The following is a 15,107-nucleotide window of genomic DNA, read 5'->3' on the forward strand; positions in this document are numbered from 1 at the left end:
AAGTAATCTCCACCTTTAAGCTTCAGGGAAACTTCTTTGTCTTGCCAGTTCTCTCTCTCTCTCTCGCCCTCTCAGACACACACACGCACACCTCTTTAGCTTCTATGTAACCGTCTTCTAGCACCTGATATAATTAGTGCAACTGGAGAGCAAGCTGCTAGACATTATATATATAACGTCATATAAATACTTCACACAAAAAACAAAGTGGACAAACTGGATTCAGAAAGTAGAATAACATCTAATGAGAAAGAAAAGAAACAAATATTAAGATGCCAATTTCCAATTTTACAAGCTAGAACTGATGTCGGAAATTTAACTCCACACACCTTGCACACATCAAGTTAAACTTTCAAGTCTTTGATTTACGCTTAACGAGAGTGATTGAGTGAGAGTGAATGTTGGTCTCCCCCAGTTTATCTGAATCAGTGATTCTCACTCGATTAAACTACACCTACTGTTTTAAGGAACAACTGATTGTCTCGGGACAATTTCTGAGATCAATAAAAGGTCCGTGTGACTGCTGCCGATTCAACTGCCATCATTTGGAATGACTCTATATTACTGATCGACCCATTGTGAGCATTCAGAGAGGGCAGAAGAGCTGGCTGCTGGAGGAAACCAAACACATTTTCTCTCCATGCTGTAAAATGAAGGGAGTGAGACTTTCGGTGTGATCCAATGAAAGGGGAGATAACGACCACTGCTCCTGAGGAGCTCACTAAAGCATTGTATGAGCTGCATTCTGCCACATGAATATAATATAATTCAAATTTCGTTACTGGTGAAAAAGATGTGTGCTTATAAACAAGAGGATAACACCCCATTTCCTCCAGCGTGTCATCAGCTGAAGGCTGTGGGCCATCTATGTCATCATGCATCTGCAGCCCTGAAGGTTTTTAGCTGCTTATATCAACAACGGCGTCCTCTCAGCACTGCATCCTTTACTGCATAACATCTACCTGTCCTACCTGTTACATAACTACCTCACCCAACCATGATGATAAACTAGTCTCAGTTCCTTCTTGTAAGGAAGAAACCTATTCATCAACACGAAATCTACTGATACATTAAAAAAAAAAAAAATGTAAAAAGAAAATTTGGACAAATAAAGGTTTCACAGGACCTGATGCCTGAAATCAGTTTACTGCCCAGTGGAACAGAACAATGCTGGAAATCTCGCACTGAAGAAGCAGGGATTCAATTATATTTCCTGTTTTTGCTTAAAAAGAAGTTGAATGGTTAATTACCATCATAAAAGATCTGTAAGACGTCACCAACAGTGAATACGAGATGCGAGTTTCACAAGCAATACCAAAGAAATGCACTTAAATCTTAATGCAGTCCAACTTCCAAACTATCAGATTCATTTCCAGACTCACTGGCTAATTACCCCTCTGTAAAATGTTAAAGAAAATGTAGAATTCATTCAGTTTAGATTCAGATCTGGGTATACATATCATGAGCTGTATAAAGGAGGAAAAAATAAATTAAACAAAATTTGATCTGAAGTTAAAGGCCTTTTTTAAAATGAATTTTTAAACACACCAACATTTTTCACACATTCATTGTGAGGGAAGAATGCGTTGAGAGAACTGAGCACTGACACACATATGGACGATCCATTACTCGACAGAAACCATCCAACTGCAGCCTGTAATAGCAGCCTCATCGTTGTGATTTGTATCTCTGGATTAAATCATGTTGCTGCTAGTTTATAGACACCACCCTGTTATGTTGAGCTTCATTTATTCAACCTGATTCGCATGACAAACGTGAGAGGAGACTAACCACGTCAGTGTTTTGTTCAGTGCTCTATGGCAACTGAAGGATGTGTATTTTATGACTCAACCAACTGACAGTGAGCAAGGATCAATGTACTTGCTCACTGACAATCACAGAGTCCGAGACGGCTGGGCTATCTTTACGACAACTGTAAAAGTAAATCTGCCATCGCAGTTTCTGTTCTCAGGAAAAAGGAAGATGAGAGTGTGTGTGTGTGTCTTATGTGTCCAAAGGTTGCTTTAGCGCAGTAGCACCGCAATTTTGCATAAAATGTGTTTTCTCAAACCTGATGTCAAATGGAATCCATGTGGACAACAAACATACTGAGCCCTGACCCTGAGGGTTAATGACTTTACCTTCCCAATTAGTCACAGCTCCCGCTGTGTGTGTGTGTGTGTGTGTGTGTGTGTGTGTGTGTGTGTGTGTGTGTGTGTGTGTGTGGAATGGGAGGTGTCCGCTTTCAGATTTTTAAGTTTGGTAAAGCTAGGAAAACTGCAGTGTGTCAGATAAACCTTCAGCCAGCGATTGTTGGCTAGATGTAGAGGACGTCAGTATAGTTTTTTAATGTGTCATCATATTGCAAACTGAGTGAAACGGGTTCAGAGCTGAACTTTAGTTGGGTCAGTATGAAAGGTGATCTATACGATGAAGATACTGTAAGAGTCTAAGGGGAAGGATAATTAACAAATGGAGGCAGAGGGTCAAATGTGCTTTATGGGAACAAGCTGGGAAAATCTCTGACCAATCAGAAGGCATGGCTAAGGATCCCTGTCGTGAAGTCATCAATCCAGATCATCAAAGCTCTCACCAGCCTATCACAACACTGCCAGAGACTATAAAATGTAACATCTGTGTATTACTAAACATGACCCATACCCATTTAAAACATCAGAGCACCTCTGTAAAGAAAAGATGAGAATTGGCTGCTATTCTTCTGATCTGGTCACTGGGCAAAAATCTAAACTTCTTTGCACAAAGCCTGAGACTTCATAAAAATCAAGCATGCGTGCAGTAAATAGTGAGTGGTAAAGCTGCTGTCATAGAAACTCAGGGTTCAGAGCCCCCCATATCCAAGCAAAGCCTTTGCCTTGTAAACAGATTTCATAAATATATGGGCTGACATCCAAAACAAATCACAGAGTTACAGCTGAGGCAAAAGTATCAACATATTTACCCGAGCTTGGGTTTCTTGTATAGGTCAAAACAATTCCTGAAACTCATAGATCCAAATATGAGGGACATCTATTGTTGATAACATTTACGTATGTTGGAATTTATTCTGGCACTTAACCAAAACCGAGTGAATATTTTAAAAACCTTTTGTGGTGCCACACATCTGCACCAGTTGTCAGAGCTCATAGCTTTCTGACAGCTTTCATTAGAGAACCAGATGCGGCTCAACACTGCCGCCTTGAGGACCCAGATGGAGTTCTTTTTTATAACAGACATAACTCCCTCCACATTTGCAGTCAACAAAGCTGTGATGGAGGCACAGAAATTCTTTGGCTTAAATCAGTGTAAGAAATCACACTATGAGTTGTTAGATGGAACAACACACTAAAAAAAAAATTGCTCATCAAAAGATGAGACACTTCATGACTAAACCTCCACTTTCCTCAGTAAACCTCGGCTGTTCATGACTACCCTACGTGATTTACCTCCGCAGATGGCAGTAAAATGCTTTAGCCGAGCCTCTACCTGTTCGCCCACAGCAACAATGACATCTTTTTAAGGCTTGTGTACGTACATACATAATCTAACTCACCTGTATGGTGGGTCTTGACTTGCCAAAAAGGGTGACTAAGAACCTAGTTTGAGGCAAGTAAAAGCACAGATCAAAAGCCAACCTTAGCTGAACTTGAGAAATCACCAAATACAAACAGCAGCATGACAGAAACTACAGTATCTTCAGTTTATAGTATTGGAACTACTTCTTTAATTCAGAGGTTGAAACTGCAAATGCATAAACTTGCATTAGAGAGCAAATGGATGGTATTCTTACTGCAAAATACTTGCCAATAATATAAATTGATGGCAATGCCATTGTTCTTTCAAACATAAATGTACTTAAGAACTCTCTCAGTGAAGTACATCTTGTTAAGTAACATGATGGCAAGTTCAAGTGTTCATTTTAAAATGTATATATTATTTTCCACCACAGAAAAGCCTAGATATTAGCCACAATAACTTTACTACACTTCAATAGCATATTCAAAGATGACAAACTATCCTGTTTGAGGGTTTGTCCTTCCTTTAATTTGTTGTAATGTTATAAATGGTTGCAAGTTAAAGCCCAAAGTAAATGGGGTGGGGTGGGTGGTAAAGAAACTGCAGCTAAAATCAGACATGGGCTTGAACTAAAAGGAATAAAAGAAATAAAATCAGGATGAAACTACAGCTCAAATTCTCTACTTTCATACTTGAACTTGTTACACTAAGCATATTATGGCTGATAAGTACAATGAAAGGCAAAAAGAGTTTGATTTGATGCAACAGCTCCACAAGAAAGAATGTACTGCACACACTCTGCTACATAAAGGGATAAGGGAAAAGAAGAAGCTTCTTAATTTTGACTCACTCCACATTTTTAACAGAAACACATTGCCTAATTAGAAAACTAGCTATTGTTTAAACACATAGATTATATGATTGACAGACAAAGCCGACGTGGTTAATGCACTTTTGTCTAATCATCTTTCATAGATAACTCTCCAGAAAGGCCAAAATGGAGACCGCCACATGCTGATAGTGAGGCTCATAGATGACGTAAGGTGGAAACACTGGGTGTGCATCCATTAAATTATATATAGTTTATGCTCAAACATCGTGCAATTGTAAGCCAAAGAATCTATGGATGCCAGTTAGTAAAGAGAGCCTTACGCCTCTGTCGGAAATCAAGACCCATTATTTCAAAGTGACCCAAATTTCCAGGGTATAAATCTGCTGTTACTATTGTGGTGAACATAAAGTCCGAAACAAATGCACAACAACAGACTGGATTTAGCAAACAGTGTGTCTGATAACATCATCTTTACTTCTGGGAGCCATGTAGGAAAACTTTTGCCCATTTCAATTACTTTTTCTAGACTAAACAACCATCTGAAATTTAAGCAAAAACATTCCACAGATGAACTAATAATTAGTTAGTTGGAGTCCTGGCGTTAAAGTCCACTTATGTGTGTGCTGCAGCTAAAGTTTTTAAACAGTTCCTCAGTTTAAGTACTACAGCTCTGGCTCAAGTGTCCTTACATGTCACAGCTTGAACCTGATGACCCCTGCCCCATTTCCCAGCTCCATGTCTGGCAGTCAAGTAGATCAGGATCCTGCAGGCCTTCGTTAGCCTCTTAGCATCTCACTCACCTCTCAATGGTTACAAAACAGCTGCTTCCTGTGGCCGCAGGAAGCGTGGAAGTGGCAGGGAGTGTTCCTGAGTGAATGCATTATCATATTCGATTCAAAGCACTGCGCAGTCTAGCATGCACATACATGACTGTGCCCTCAAAGACACACAGAGTTGGCAGAGGGCTAAAATGGAAATAGACACACTAATTCCCAGGATTCTAAAGCAAAGATAACAGTAATGGAAAACAATGAGGTCATGATGAGATTACCATGAGATACTAAACTAGTCCCAGGTTTTATGGGACGGAAGGTAGAACAATGAAGTTATGGAAAACACTAAAAGATGAGTGCAAACAGTAAGACTCTCTGGGTGTGTCTGTGTTTAGTTGCAGTTTCAAGAGATGATGAATTTAATTTTGATGTGTATGACGAATGCTATGATATGTTACTATTGGCATCGTCACATGAAATAAAACTGATGCCTATACTCACCAACAGATCTATGCTTTCCCGGCGTTCCAGAGATTCATGTGCAACCTTCTCACTGTCTGGGGTCAGGATGTAGGGGCTCTGACTTGGAGAGGGCTTCATGATGGGCAGGCTGAGTGACCGTAAGTCTTTCACACTCTGCTCTACCTTCAGCTCATCACCTGGTCGCGCTACGTATTTAGAATAAAAAGAAAAGAAAGATAATGTTTATCTTTGTGGGAGGGATCTTGGAAACAGAAAAAGGAGTATAATTTTAAGGTCACATGAAAGAAAAAGCAAAACACTTTTTTGTGCTTGACAACATGTCACTACAAACTTATCAACTATAAAAAAAGCAACAAAAAAAAAGCAACAACAACAAAAGAAAACAACATTGTCACTTTGTTTGGGGCTGCTTTGGTCAAAAATTGAGTCATTCAGTGAGTCATGAAGATTTTCAGGGTATAACGGTATGATACACAGGCCCAGCTCATCTTTATCTCCACCCAACTTTGAGTTAGAATTAGGTTGCATTCATTGTACCATGAAAGGAGGAAATCAAAATTATTTTGCTCTACCTTTCTGCTTTGATAGGCCCAGTGTTTATTAAGTCAATATGTGACGGAGGAATTACAAACTGATGCTTGGTTTGCTGTGACTTGGTTTTGCCATGAATGCTAGAGTAAGTTCTCTGTGTATATATATGCTCTCTCATATGGCTCTAACATTGTTTAGGGGTTATTGAGTCTAATATGTGTCCAAATTTAAATTTGCATGGTAATTAAAGGCTATAGCACAGATATTAGTTAAAACGAATTCTGTGGAAAAAAGTAGCGTGGAGTGGAGTGACACACCCTACAACCAGTTTCTTTGAAAAGCACTGTAAATTCATTGTTGTGAAGGGAGCTGTGGTACTATACATCTATGGTGCAAAACATATTACAATCATTTCATTAAGACCTCAGGAAATTGTGCCAACTAGTGAAAGAAAGGAAAATATGTCCCCTGTAGGAAAGAAATCACTTTGGTCAAAATGTCCATTGACATCAGGCAACAATAATGAATGACCTTTATCACATACAAGGTGTAATTTGATCTAATATTAATGAACTTAGTGATTTAAGGTCTCATATCTGGTTAAGTTTAGGAAAATACATTCAATTTGTCTCACAGTGTTCAGAATTTGAAACAAAATCTAGCAGAACAGTAAAGCTTCTGACTGAACTGCTGCAGACTGTTCCCCCTTGACCTCTGTGTTTTAGACTCCAGTGTTTGTAACTCCAGACTCTAGTCAAGAGGTAAAAATCAGATGAGACCCTTTCACGTGGCAGTCAATCACTTCTCTGAAAAAAAGAGAGAGGCAATGCTTATCCTTTCTTGTACACTAATGACAGTACCAACAAAAATTCCCCAAAGGTCATCAGTGACACATTTTTTCCACTTCTCGTCTCTGCAATGTCATGTGGCAACTCCACTCCCTTTGCCTTTGACAATCAGAAACACAGCTGTGACAGGAAATCGAACTCACTTAAAAGAAACCATCGTTTCTAATATACAGTAAGAACCAGTCATGACTGACAGTTATAGTTTTAGGAAAAAAAACAACAAAACCAAAAATTGAAATACGACATATCTGCAACCTCCCTTGATGCCTTTTTTAGGTTTCAAAGTTTTACATCGGGGTTTGCTACTTCAATAGGGCATTCATAACAACAACAGTTTATCTGGTTTGCAGGAACTCTCACTGAATTATACCTGGTAGTAGACTTGAGGCAAACAGTGCACTTCACCACTGAAATATGCACTGCAGTGAAACAAATTATATTTTCCCATAGAATGTTTTTCTTTTCCAGCAAAACTTTAATCAAAATGTCTTTCTTTTATATTTCAGTGTGAAGAGACTAGAAGCCAGCTTAGAAAGTTTTGCCTGCTTAAATCATACTGTAGTTGGCTTCAGCTTCTTCAGGTCATTAAAAGTCCATATTCATGCAGAAGGCCACAATGTGCTTCCGGTTATGTCTTTATGTCACAGACAAAAGATGCTCCACCTGAAAACACTGTGCTGATCTTTCCCCAAAATTGTGTTTGTATGCTGCACTGTGACAGAGAGGTTCAAACAGAGCCATTGCAAAAAAAAGGAATGCAGCATGGAATGACACACCGACCAGGGCTAAACTGGAGCTTCGGTGAAAAAGCCAAAACAAATCCCAACAAAGTGGATCAAAGTCATAATCTAAAAGATGGAATAAAGCGGAGGAACTGCAGCACTGTGTTGTAGCCTGAGATACAGTAAGTTTTATCACTGTAAAGTCTTTATAACAAACATCAAATATGAGGTCAGACCCAAGTTTATTAGATCAATGAGTGTGTAGGTGACTTTCTGTTGCTCTACAGCTGAGAGTGAACATTCCCAGATCATGTCCAGTCCCAGTGACTTAGACAGACGTGGGGGCATTAGTGGAAGGTAGGAGTGTTTTTACCTTTAACTTTGAGGTAGTGTCCTCCAAAACGATAGGCCTCGAAGTTAAGGGACAGTGGTGTGTTGGACTGATCCAGGAACAAATCAACCCGTGACAACTCAATGCCCTTCCTCTCAAACACTGGACCTAGAACCTCTCTGATAACAGAAAATAAAGAGTCCAAACTCATTTCACAGAGCTGGGGACAGTAGTTTTCAGTGGCCATTCCTCATCTCCTCTCACCTCAGTGTTTTCTTTTTCATAGCAGGTACAATTTCTGTGTTTATGTCCACATTGAGGTCAAACTTCAGGCTGAAGCACTCTTTGCTGGGGTCCTGCAGAAAAAGGAAACACACTATTAGTTTACACAGGCTGTATCGGCTGTATGCGTGCACTTAGCAGATCTTACTCAGCCAAAGTACTGTGGCACCAACATGTTATATCATGGCTGCTGTATTTCACAATTAATTGCATGCAATTTAGAATATTCTTCTCCACTCCTTCCAGGAACAGAAATTAAGCTGCAGTTTCATTAGGTGGAGGGGGATCTTTTGTTTGGCCTGTGTGTTTGCATGATTACTTACATCAGTGTGTCGTCTCCGTGGCTTCTTTTTCCCCAGCTTCATTCCCACTGTTTTACACTCCCTGCACAACAGTTACACACGCGATCACAACATACACGTACCAGTTCTTTGAAATAACCCAGTATACGAGAAACTGCAAGTTTAATGTGACCACTGAGACCTGCAAATGATCCACATAGCAGAAGGCAGTGTGAAGCAGGAGGAGTGTGTGAACACTAGCATGAGAAAACAGAAGGTTACTGACCCGCGGTCATTGCTCCCCTCATCCTCTTCCTCCATGTCAGAGGGGGGGCTGGTGCGTGGGGGACAGGAGCGCGTGGACACGTTTCGAGACAGGATGGAGGCTTAGGGTGAAAAAAAATTTAAATCAGTCATTCCTTGAGCTGGATCACTACTGAGTGAAGCTTTAATGCAGAGCTTGAAGAGTTGCTCCAGCTGAATTACTTAGTAATTTATCAATGACAAAAAAATAAAAAAATCATATCATCATGCTAACTGCGATACTGTCAGCATTATGTGGCCATATAGATAAGTTTGCTCACAGAAACAGACAGAAAGTGTTATCAGTCACCGTGAGTCCCTCTCTAAAATCTAATAATCAAGTTAGAAATCTAGGAGTAATATTGGACTCAGACCTGAACTTTAACAGGCACATTAAATCAATAACATCAGCAGCTTTTTATCATCTGGGTTAGACACTATTGCTTTGATTCTGGCAATGTTTTTCAGACTTAAAAAGACTAATCCATGTGTTTGTCTCGAGCAGGTTAGACTACCGTAACGGTCTTCTCACTGGGCTCTAAACGACCTGTAAGACAGCTGCAGGACATCCAGAACGCTGCTGCTCGAGTCCTGACCAGAACCAGGAAATACGACCATATTAGTCCAGTGCTCAGGTGTCTGCACTGGCTTCCTGTCGCTCAGAGAATAGACTTTAAAACAGTTCTGCTTGTGTACAAGTCTCTTTATGGTCTAGCACCAAAGTACTTCTCTGACATGTTAGAGCCATATGAACCAACTTGGACTCTGAGAACCTCAGTGAGGCGTCTCCTGCTGGTGCCCAGAGTCAGGACTAAACAAGCTGAGGCTGCGTTTGAGTTCTATGCTCCTAAAATCTGAAACAGTCTTCCAGAAGATATGAAACAGGCCTCAACTGACAACATTTAAATCCAGCCTGAAAAGAAGTTCTTTTTAGCTGTGTATATGACAACTGAGTATTTTATCTGAACTCTTCGGTTTTAATTTAATTAATTCATTTGATGTTTTATTGATTTTATTTGCCTTCTTGTCATTTTATGTAGCTGTAACACACTTTGAATTACACACACACACACACACACACACACACACACACACACACACACACACACACACACACACACACACACACACACACACACACACACACACACACACACACACACACACACACACACACACACACACACACACACACACACACACACACACACACACACACACACACACACACACACACACACACACACACACACACACACACACACACACACACACACACACACACACACACACACACACACACACACACACACACACCAATAACAATCTATTTCTTTTACACATGGATGATTACACTTAGATTTTTTTTTCACAACAAACACTGGAAATTAAATGTAAAGCCACTAAACAAAATGATCTCAGTGTGCATGATATTTACACAGTGAAGTCCTGTAATGAGGTAATAGGAATTATTACAGGCAGGAAGAACCAAATAAAAAAAAGAAATCAACTACCTTGAGGTTGCAAGTCAAATCGAGGGTGTCGATCAAAGTGCATCTTGTCTGTGCTCTCCGAATGGCAGCGTGAGTCACATGACTCACATAGGTGAAGTGGGCTTTTGCTGTTCAGGTCTTGGCAGTCTGGGTGGTGGCAGGCCTAAACACAGAGACAAACACAGATCAACATAATTGCCAAGTACAAAAAGTATGCATTAAAATACAGACGCCTATTTAAAAGACTGGGCCGAAATGAAAAGGGCACCACATTCACACACATTTAGAATAAACAGCTCCCTGCCTGACTATTGTTCCTGCCACAATTAAATGACCACAGAGGCCGCCATGGGCATTCCTGAGGTCTGGTCACTCCCACCTTCCAACCATCTGTCCTTCTCAGCAGATTCAGAACTAATCGATTTAAAATCAGGTTTTTTTTACCTTGTGCGCTGCAGCTTGAACCAGCTTACCCTAATGTAATCCAAAATTGTATCCCAGGAAGTGAACCAATGCATCTGATCACAGGTCAGCAACTGGGAGACTTCCTGGTCATAGGGCCCCACAAGGACCAGATCTACGGCAACATGCAGCAGAAGGCTGCTGGATTAAGGATCTGTCTGTCTCAGTCCAGACATATCCAACCACCATCATCCCCTTCCCCCAAAGCTCCCACCTCAACACCAGAGGACTCTTCTGTGTCCCCGCTTGCCAGCACCCACACCCGGCTCAGGAAGCAGGGATGTATGGTGAGATACAATGGAGGTCCCGCTAATGTACTTCCTCTAATTGTTTCCATGTAATCGGGAGGAGCAGTGTGTCTGTGCGCGTGTGCAAATGTGTGTGCATGTGGACAGCAAAGATTTGAGTGAAAGCTAGGAAGGTTTGCTTTCATGAGATAGACATAATACTCAGTATTATTGGCCTGTAAGCAACAAACAGCAAAACCAAATTATCAATCTGCAAACAAATAAATTAAAAAAACAATTCTAATGCCCTTAGTACTCTACCGTCATATAGTGCAGACTGGAGCTGGAGTCTTTGCAAGTTGGCTCCATATCCATGCTTGCAGGCACTCGGGACCCCAGTAACCATGCAACTTGCTTCCTTGTTGGCCTGCTAACTCACATTCCAGTGTGCACCTGTCAACCCACACTGACAGGCTGCCTTATTAATCCACTCCTCTCAATGTCTCGCCAGGTATAATCGCAGACCCCAACAAACAGTTTGCAGGGCTGGAAGAGGACAGAACAGGGGAGGGAGGGAGGGATAAGGTTAAGTGCGGGTGAGGAGTCCCAGTGAAGACAGAAACCCCGGGCAGGAAGGAAAGAATAAGAAGGTCAGTCTAGAAGCTTTTCAGAAGTACAAAGCCTCTCTTAATCTTACAGCCTAATTGGTGCCTGTGCTCTGTCAAACCCATGTGACGGTCCTGTCGAGATTAAAAAGCCCAGCTCTGAGCTGCACGAGCCAGGGTCTTCTCCACTTTTTCCCCCTCTCTGCTTTTCTTCTCTTTCCTCCACCACCAGAAGCACAGACTCCTCCTTTCCTCTCATACACCCAGGGTCACTGCACCCAGGCAGAGCCCCAGCAAGAGGGAGGTTTTAAATAGAAAGAGACTGAGAGACAAGAGTCAGGAAGTGAGCTCAGAGGCTAAACCAACTAAGAGGACAGCCTTGTGGTGAACATGACATTGGGTTACAGGATAATTCCTGTTTATTACTACTTAATTTTAATAGCTTTGGCTATCATTTCTATCGTTATGAAAATATTGCACATATTGAAGTAATTGCTGAGGTCCCTGAGGGCAACAAACAATAAGCTCAGTCCACTACTATTATTTCAGACAGAAATTATGTCCAAAACTGGCAATAAAAGTAAGATCCATGTTCAAACAAAACCAGACTTTTATTTTATACTATAACCAATACTTCTATATTAATAACAAATAGCCAATAGAGACAACTGTTTTAAATGAAAAGACTCAGAGAGGAGATCAGAGCCAGTAGGAAAAGTGTGAAGAAACACTTCTCAATCACTGCAGTTATAAAAGTTGCTGGTACAAAGAACTTAAGTGCCTCTCATTGGACTGACATAACTAATCTCAGCATGAGGACCACAAACTTGTGAGAAATCTGCTACAACATCACCTGCTTGTGCTTCTCTGAAGTATTTTTTGTGTAGTAGAGTCAAATGTCTCCTCACACAGAGGTGAAAGCTTCTCTGTGAGGTGAGGAGACAAACTGCCGAGCCAGAGAAAAGCGAGCAAATCAGATGCCATATTTAGACAACATGGCCTGATAGGTTAGCTTTCCTGGCTATCAAGCTAAGGTGTCCGAATTCCTGCTGTAACTAAAACAGCTGGGGGGAAAAAAAATAAAACAGGATGCTTCAGCCAAGACAAACAAATGCATCACAGGATGAAGAAAGAGGCTTTGCTAGTGAGCCCAAAAGTACTGGATGGAAAAAAAAAAACCCTAGAAAAGCTTTTAATCTCACATTCATGACAGACACCTGAAGACATACCTAACAGAACTGGGTTTCAGTTCAAGATATGCGGAGCAGAGATTTTTCAAATACTGAACATTCCTATCAATTGACCTGACTTTCATTATCCATCCATGTCTAGTTTGGATCAGTTCTTTTAACTCAACACCAATGAGGAGGAAAGTTTAAGAGAAGCCGACAGTGAGAGAAGGTGCTGGACAGCTGACTGGGAGCCAAGCGTGCCTCGTTGTTGCGTGCGAGACAACATGTGTCATGCAAGTGTGTCGTGTGTGTCCCCTACATGCCTTCTCCTTTAGATCTGCTTGGATTAGAGAGGTGGTCCAGGGTCATATTATTGTAAATGAAAATGCTGCACACACACACAAAGACACATGGATATGCTTTCATATGCTTCAAAACAGCTGAGAACAGACACACAATCAGGCCCCACTGTGGCACTCGTCTTGGCTTAACACGTCCAGCGCCACGTGGCACCTGCTTTCTGCACCTTGTTTCTACATATCCTGTAAGCATGCCAATTCTCCCCCACATACACGCACATACAAATGGAAAGACAGGCATGCCTGCTGCTAAAAGTTTGATCCTATTTTAGCTACTTCACACAACTGGCACAAAAGACAAACTGAGGAGTGGTTATCTTAAGTTTAGATTTCAGCATCTTTAATGGGATTTTTGATCATGGATGGAACATATGGGTTTAGAACAACAGATAGGCTGTTGAATTTTGCTGCCATCTCCTCACCATCGTCTCAATTTTGGCTCGAGGACAATTTTAAATTAGTTGGGACAGTTTGCCACATCCTCACCAGCTGGAAAAAAGTCTTTGTGTTTGGAGTCATATGACGCATTGAGGGAAAGGTCGCTGATAGATTATAAAAAGAAGACTGCAGATCTGACGGATACAGGGCCCCATCCATCACAGTGCTGCTTTGAAGAAAATCTGCTCTCATACAGATTTTGTTTTATAAAAATAATTTAAAAAAATAATTAAAAAAAAAAAAAAAAAAAAAAAAAAAAAAAACTGCCCTCCCGTCTGTCTGGAACCTGAATGCATCCTCAGAGCTCAGTCAGCCCTCCTCCGGAACAGCTTGTCCTGCCAGAGCACACCTAGCACTTATGTAACGACTTTGCATCATGATGAAGGAGGGCGCGAGAGCTGCAGGCTATGATTCTTACAAAATGTATCTTCTGAGAGATGAGGAAAAAAAACAACCAACTCTTCTGTTGCTGGGTAAAGGTGTAGAGTGGCAGTGTTGTTTGAATTCCTTATCATAATTAAGAAGTTCAGCTGTTAGAATCATGAAACATGGTTTTCACTCATGGTGTCACTGCCTTGGTGCCCCTTCAGTTAATTTATTCCAGCTGTTGGCATTAAGGTGATTGGAAACCCTTATGATGAACGTGCAAAAGTTATCACAACTACATCACTGTGCAAAAGTCTTGAGCCACTCCTAATTTCATTAGATTTTGCCTGGGAAACAGGACATATGTGCAGTGATTTACAGAAATATGTGCACATTTAATTGAAATACAGCATATACAACTAAATTGAGAGTTTGTAAAATTTTTATGAAGATCAGGAAGATGATCTGTTATGACCACCTTACTGTTCAACACAGCCTGAACCCTCTTGAGACGAGCTTTCTTGTAGTTTCTTTAAGGAGTCTTCAGAAATAGTTCTCCAGGCTTCTTGAAGGACATTCCAAAGCTCTCCTTTGGATTTTGGCACCCTTTTGTTCCATCCTCTGACATGAACATCCCACACTGCTTCAATAATGTTGCGGTCTGGGCTCTGGGGAGGATTCGACCTGTTGCCGCTAATTTTCAGTCCAGTTCTTGTGTCATCTTGCATACCTCAGCCTTTTCTCCTATTTTCTTCCATTTCTTAAGAGTGGCTTCTTGACAGCCACCCTTCCATGGAGAACATTTCCAATGATGCTTCAGTGAACAGTAGATGGGTCAACTGAAGGTCCAGACGCATCTCTCAGGTTCTGTGTCAGGTCTTTGCAGGACTTTTTTCTATTTCTGAAATACATCACTTTCAGAAACTGTTAATCTGATGTCGACAGTTTTTTGAGCCTGACATTTCTTCTTTTGTTGTCCACTTGTGCAAGTTTCTCCAAGTTTTTAAGTTCACACTGCACACCATTCTGAAATATGGCAAATTTTCAGCTAATAGTTGTTTGGGAATCACCTTGTTGCTTCAGAAA

General features: G+C 40.9%; 1 protein-coding gene across 6 annotated transcripts in view; it reads right to left on the minus strand.

The window, feature by feature from the left end:
* The window catches only part of plekhg5b (pleckstrin homology domain containing, family G (with RhoGef domain) member 5b), a 73,847-nt gene that overhangs the window by 11,880 nt on the left and 46,860 nt on the right, over positions 1 to 15,107 (minus strand). For all 6 annotated transcript variants that reach the window (XM_072366825.1, XM_072366828.1, XM_072366830.1 and 3 more), the window contains 6 exons: positions 10,414 to 10,555; positions 8,883 to 8,982; positions 8,639 to 8,699; positions 8,298 to 8,389; positions 8,076 to 8,212; positions 5,620 to 5,786 (listed from right to left, as the gene is read on the minus strand). In XM_072366825.1, the coding sequence (XP_072222926.1) occupies positions 5,620 to 5,786; positions 8,076 to 8,212; positions 8,298 to 8,389; positions 8,639 to 8,699; positions 8,883 to 8,982; positions 10,414 to 10,555 (699 nt within the window). The remainder of the gene's footprint in view (positions 1 to 5,619; positions 5,787 to 8,075; positions 8,213 to 8,297; positions 8,390 to 8,638; positions 8,700 to 8,882; positions 8,983 to 10,413; positions 10,556 to 15,107) is intronic.

This window comes from Leuresthes tenuis, unplaced genomic scaffold, assembly GCF_036924035.1.
Source record: "Leuresthes tenuis unplaced genomic scaffold, fLeuTen1.0.hap1 SCAF_16, whole genome shotgun sequence".
NCBI classification, from domain to species: Eukaryota; Metazoa; Chordata; class Actinopteri; order Atheriniformes; family Atherinopsidae; genus Leuresthes; species Leuresthes tenuis.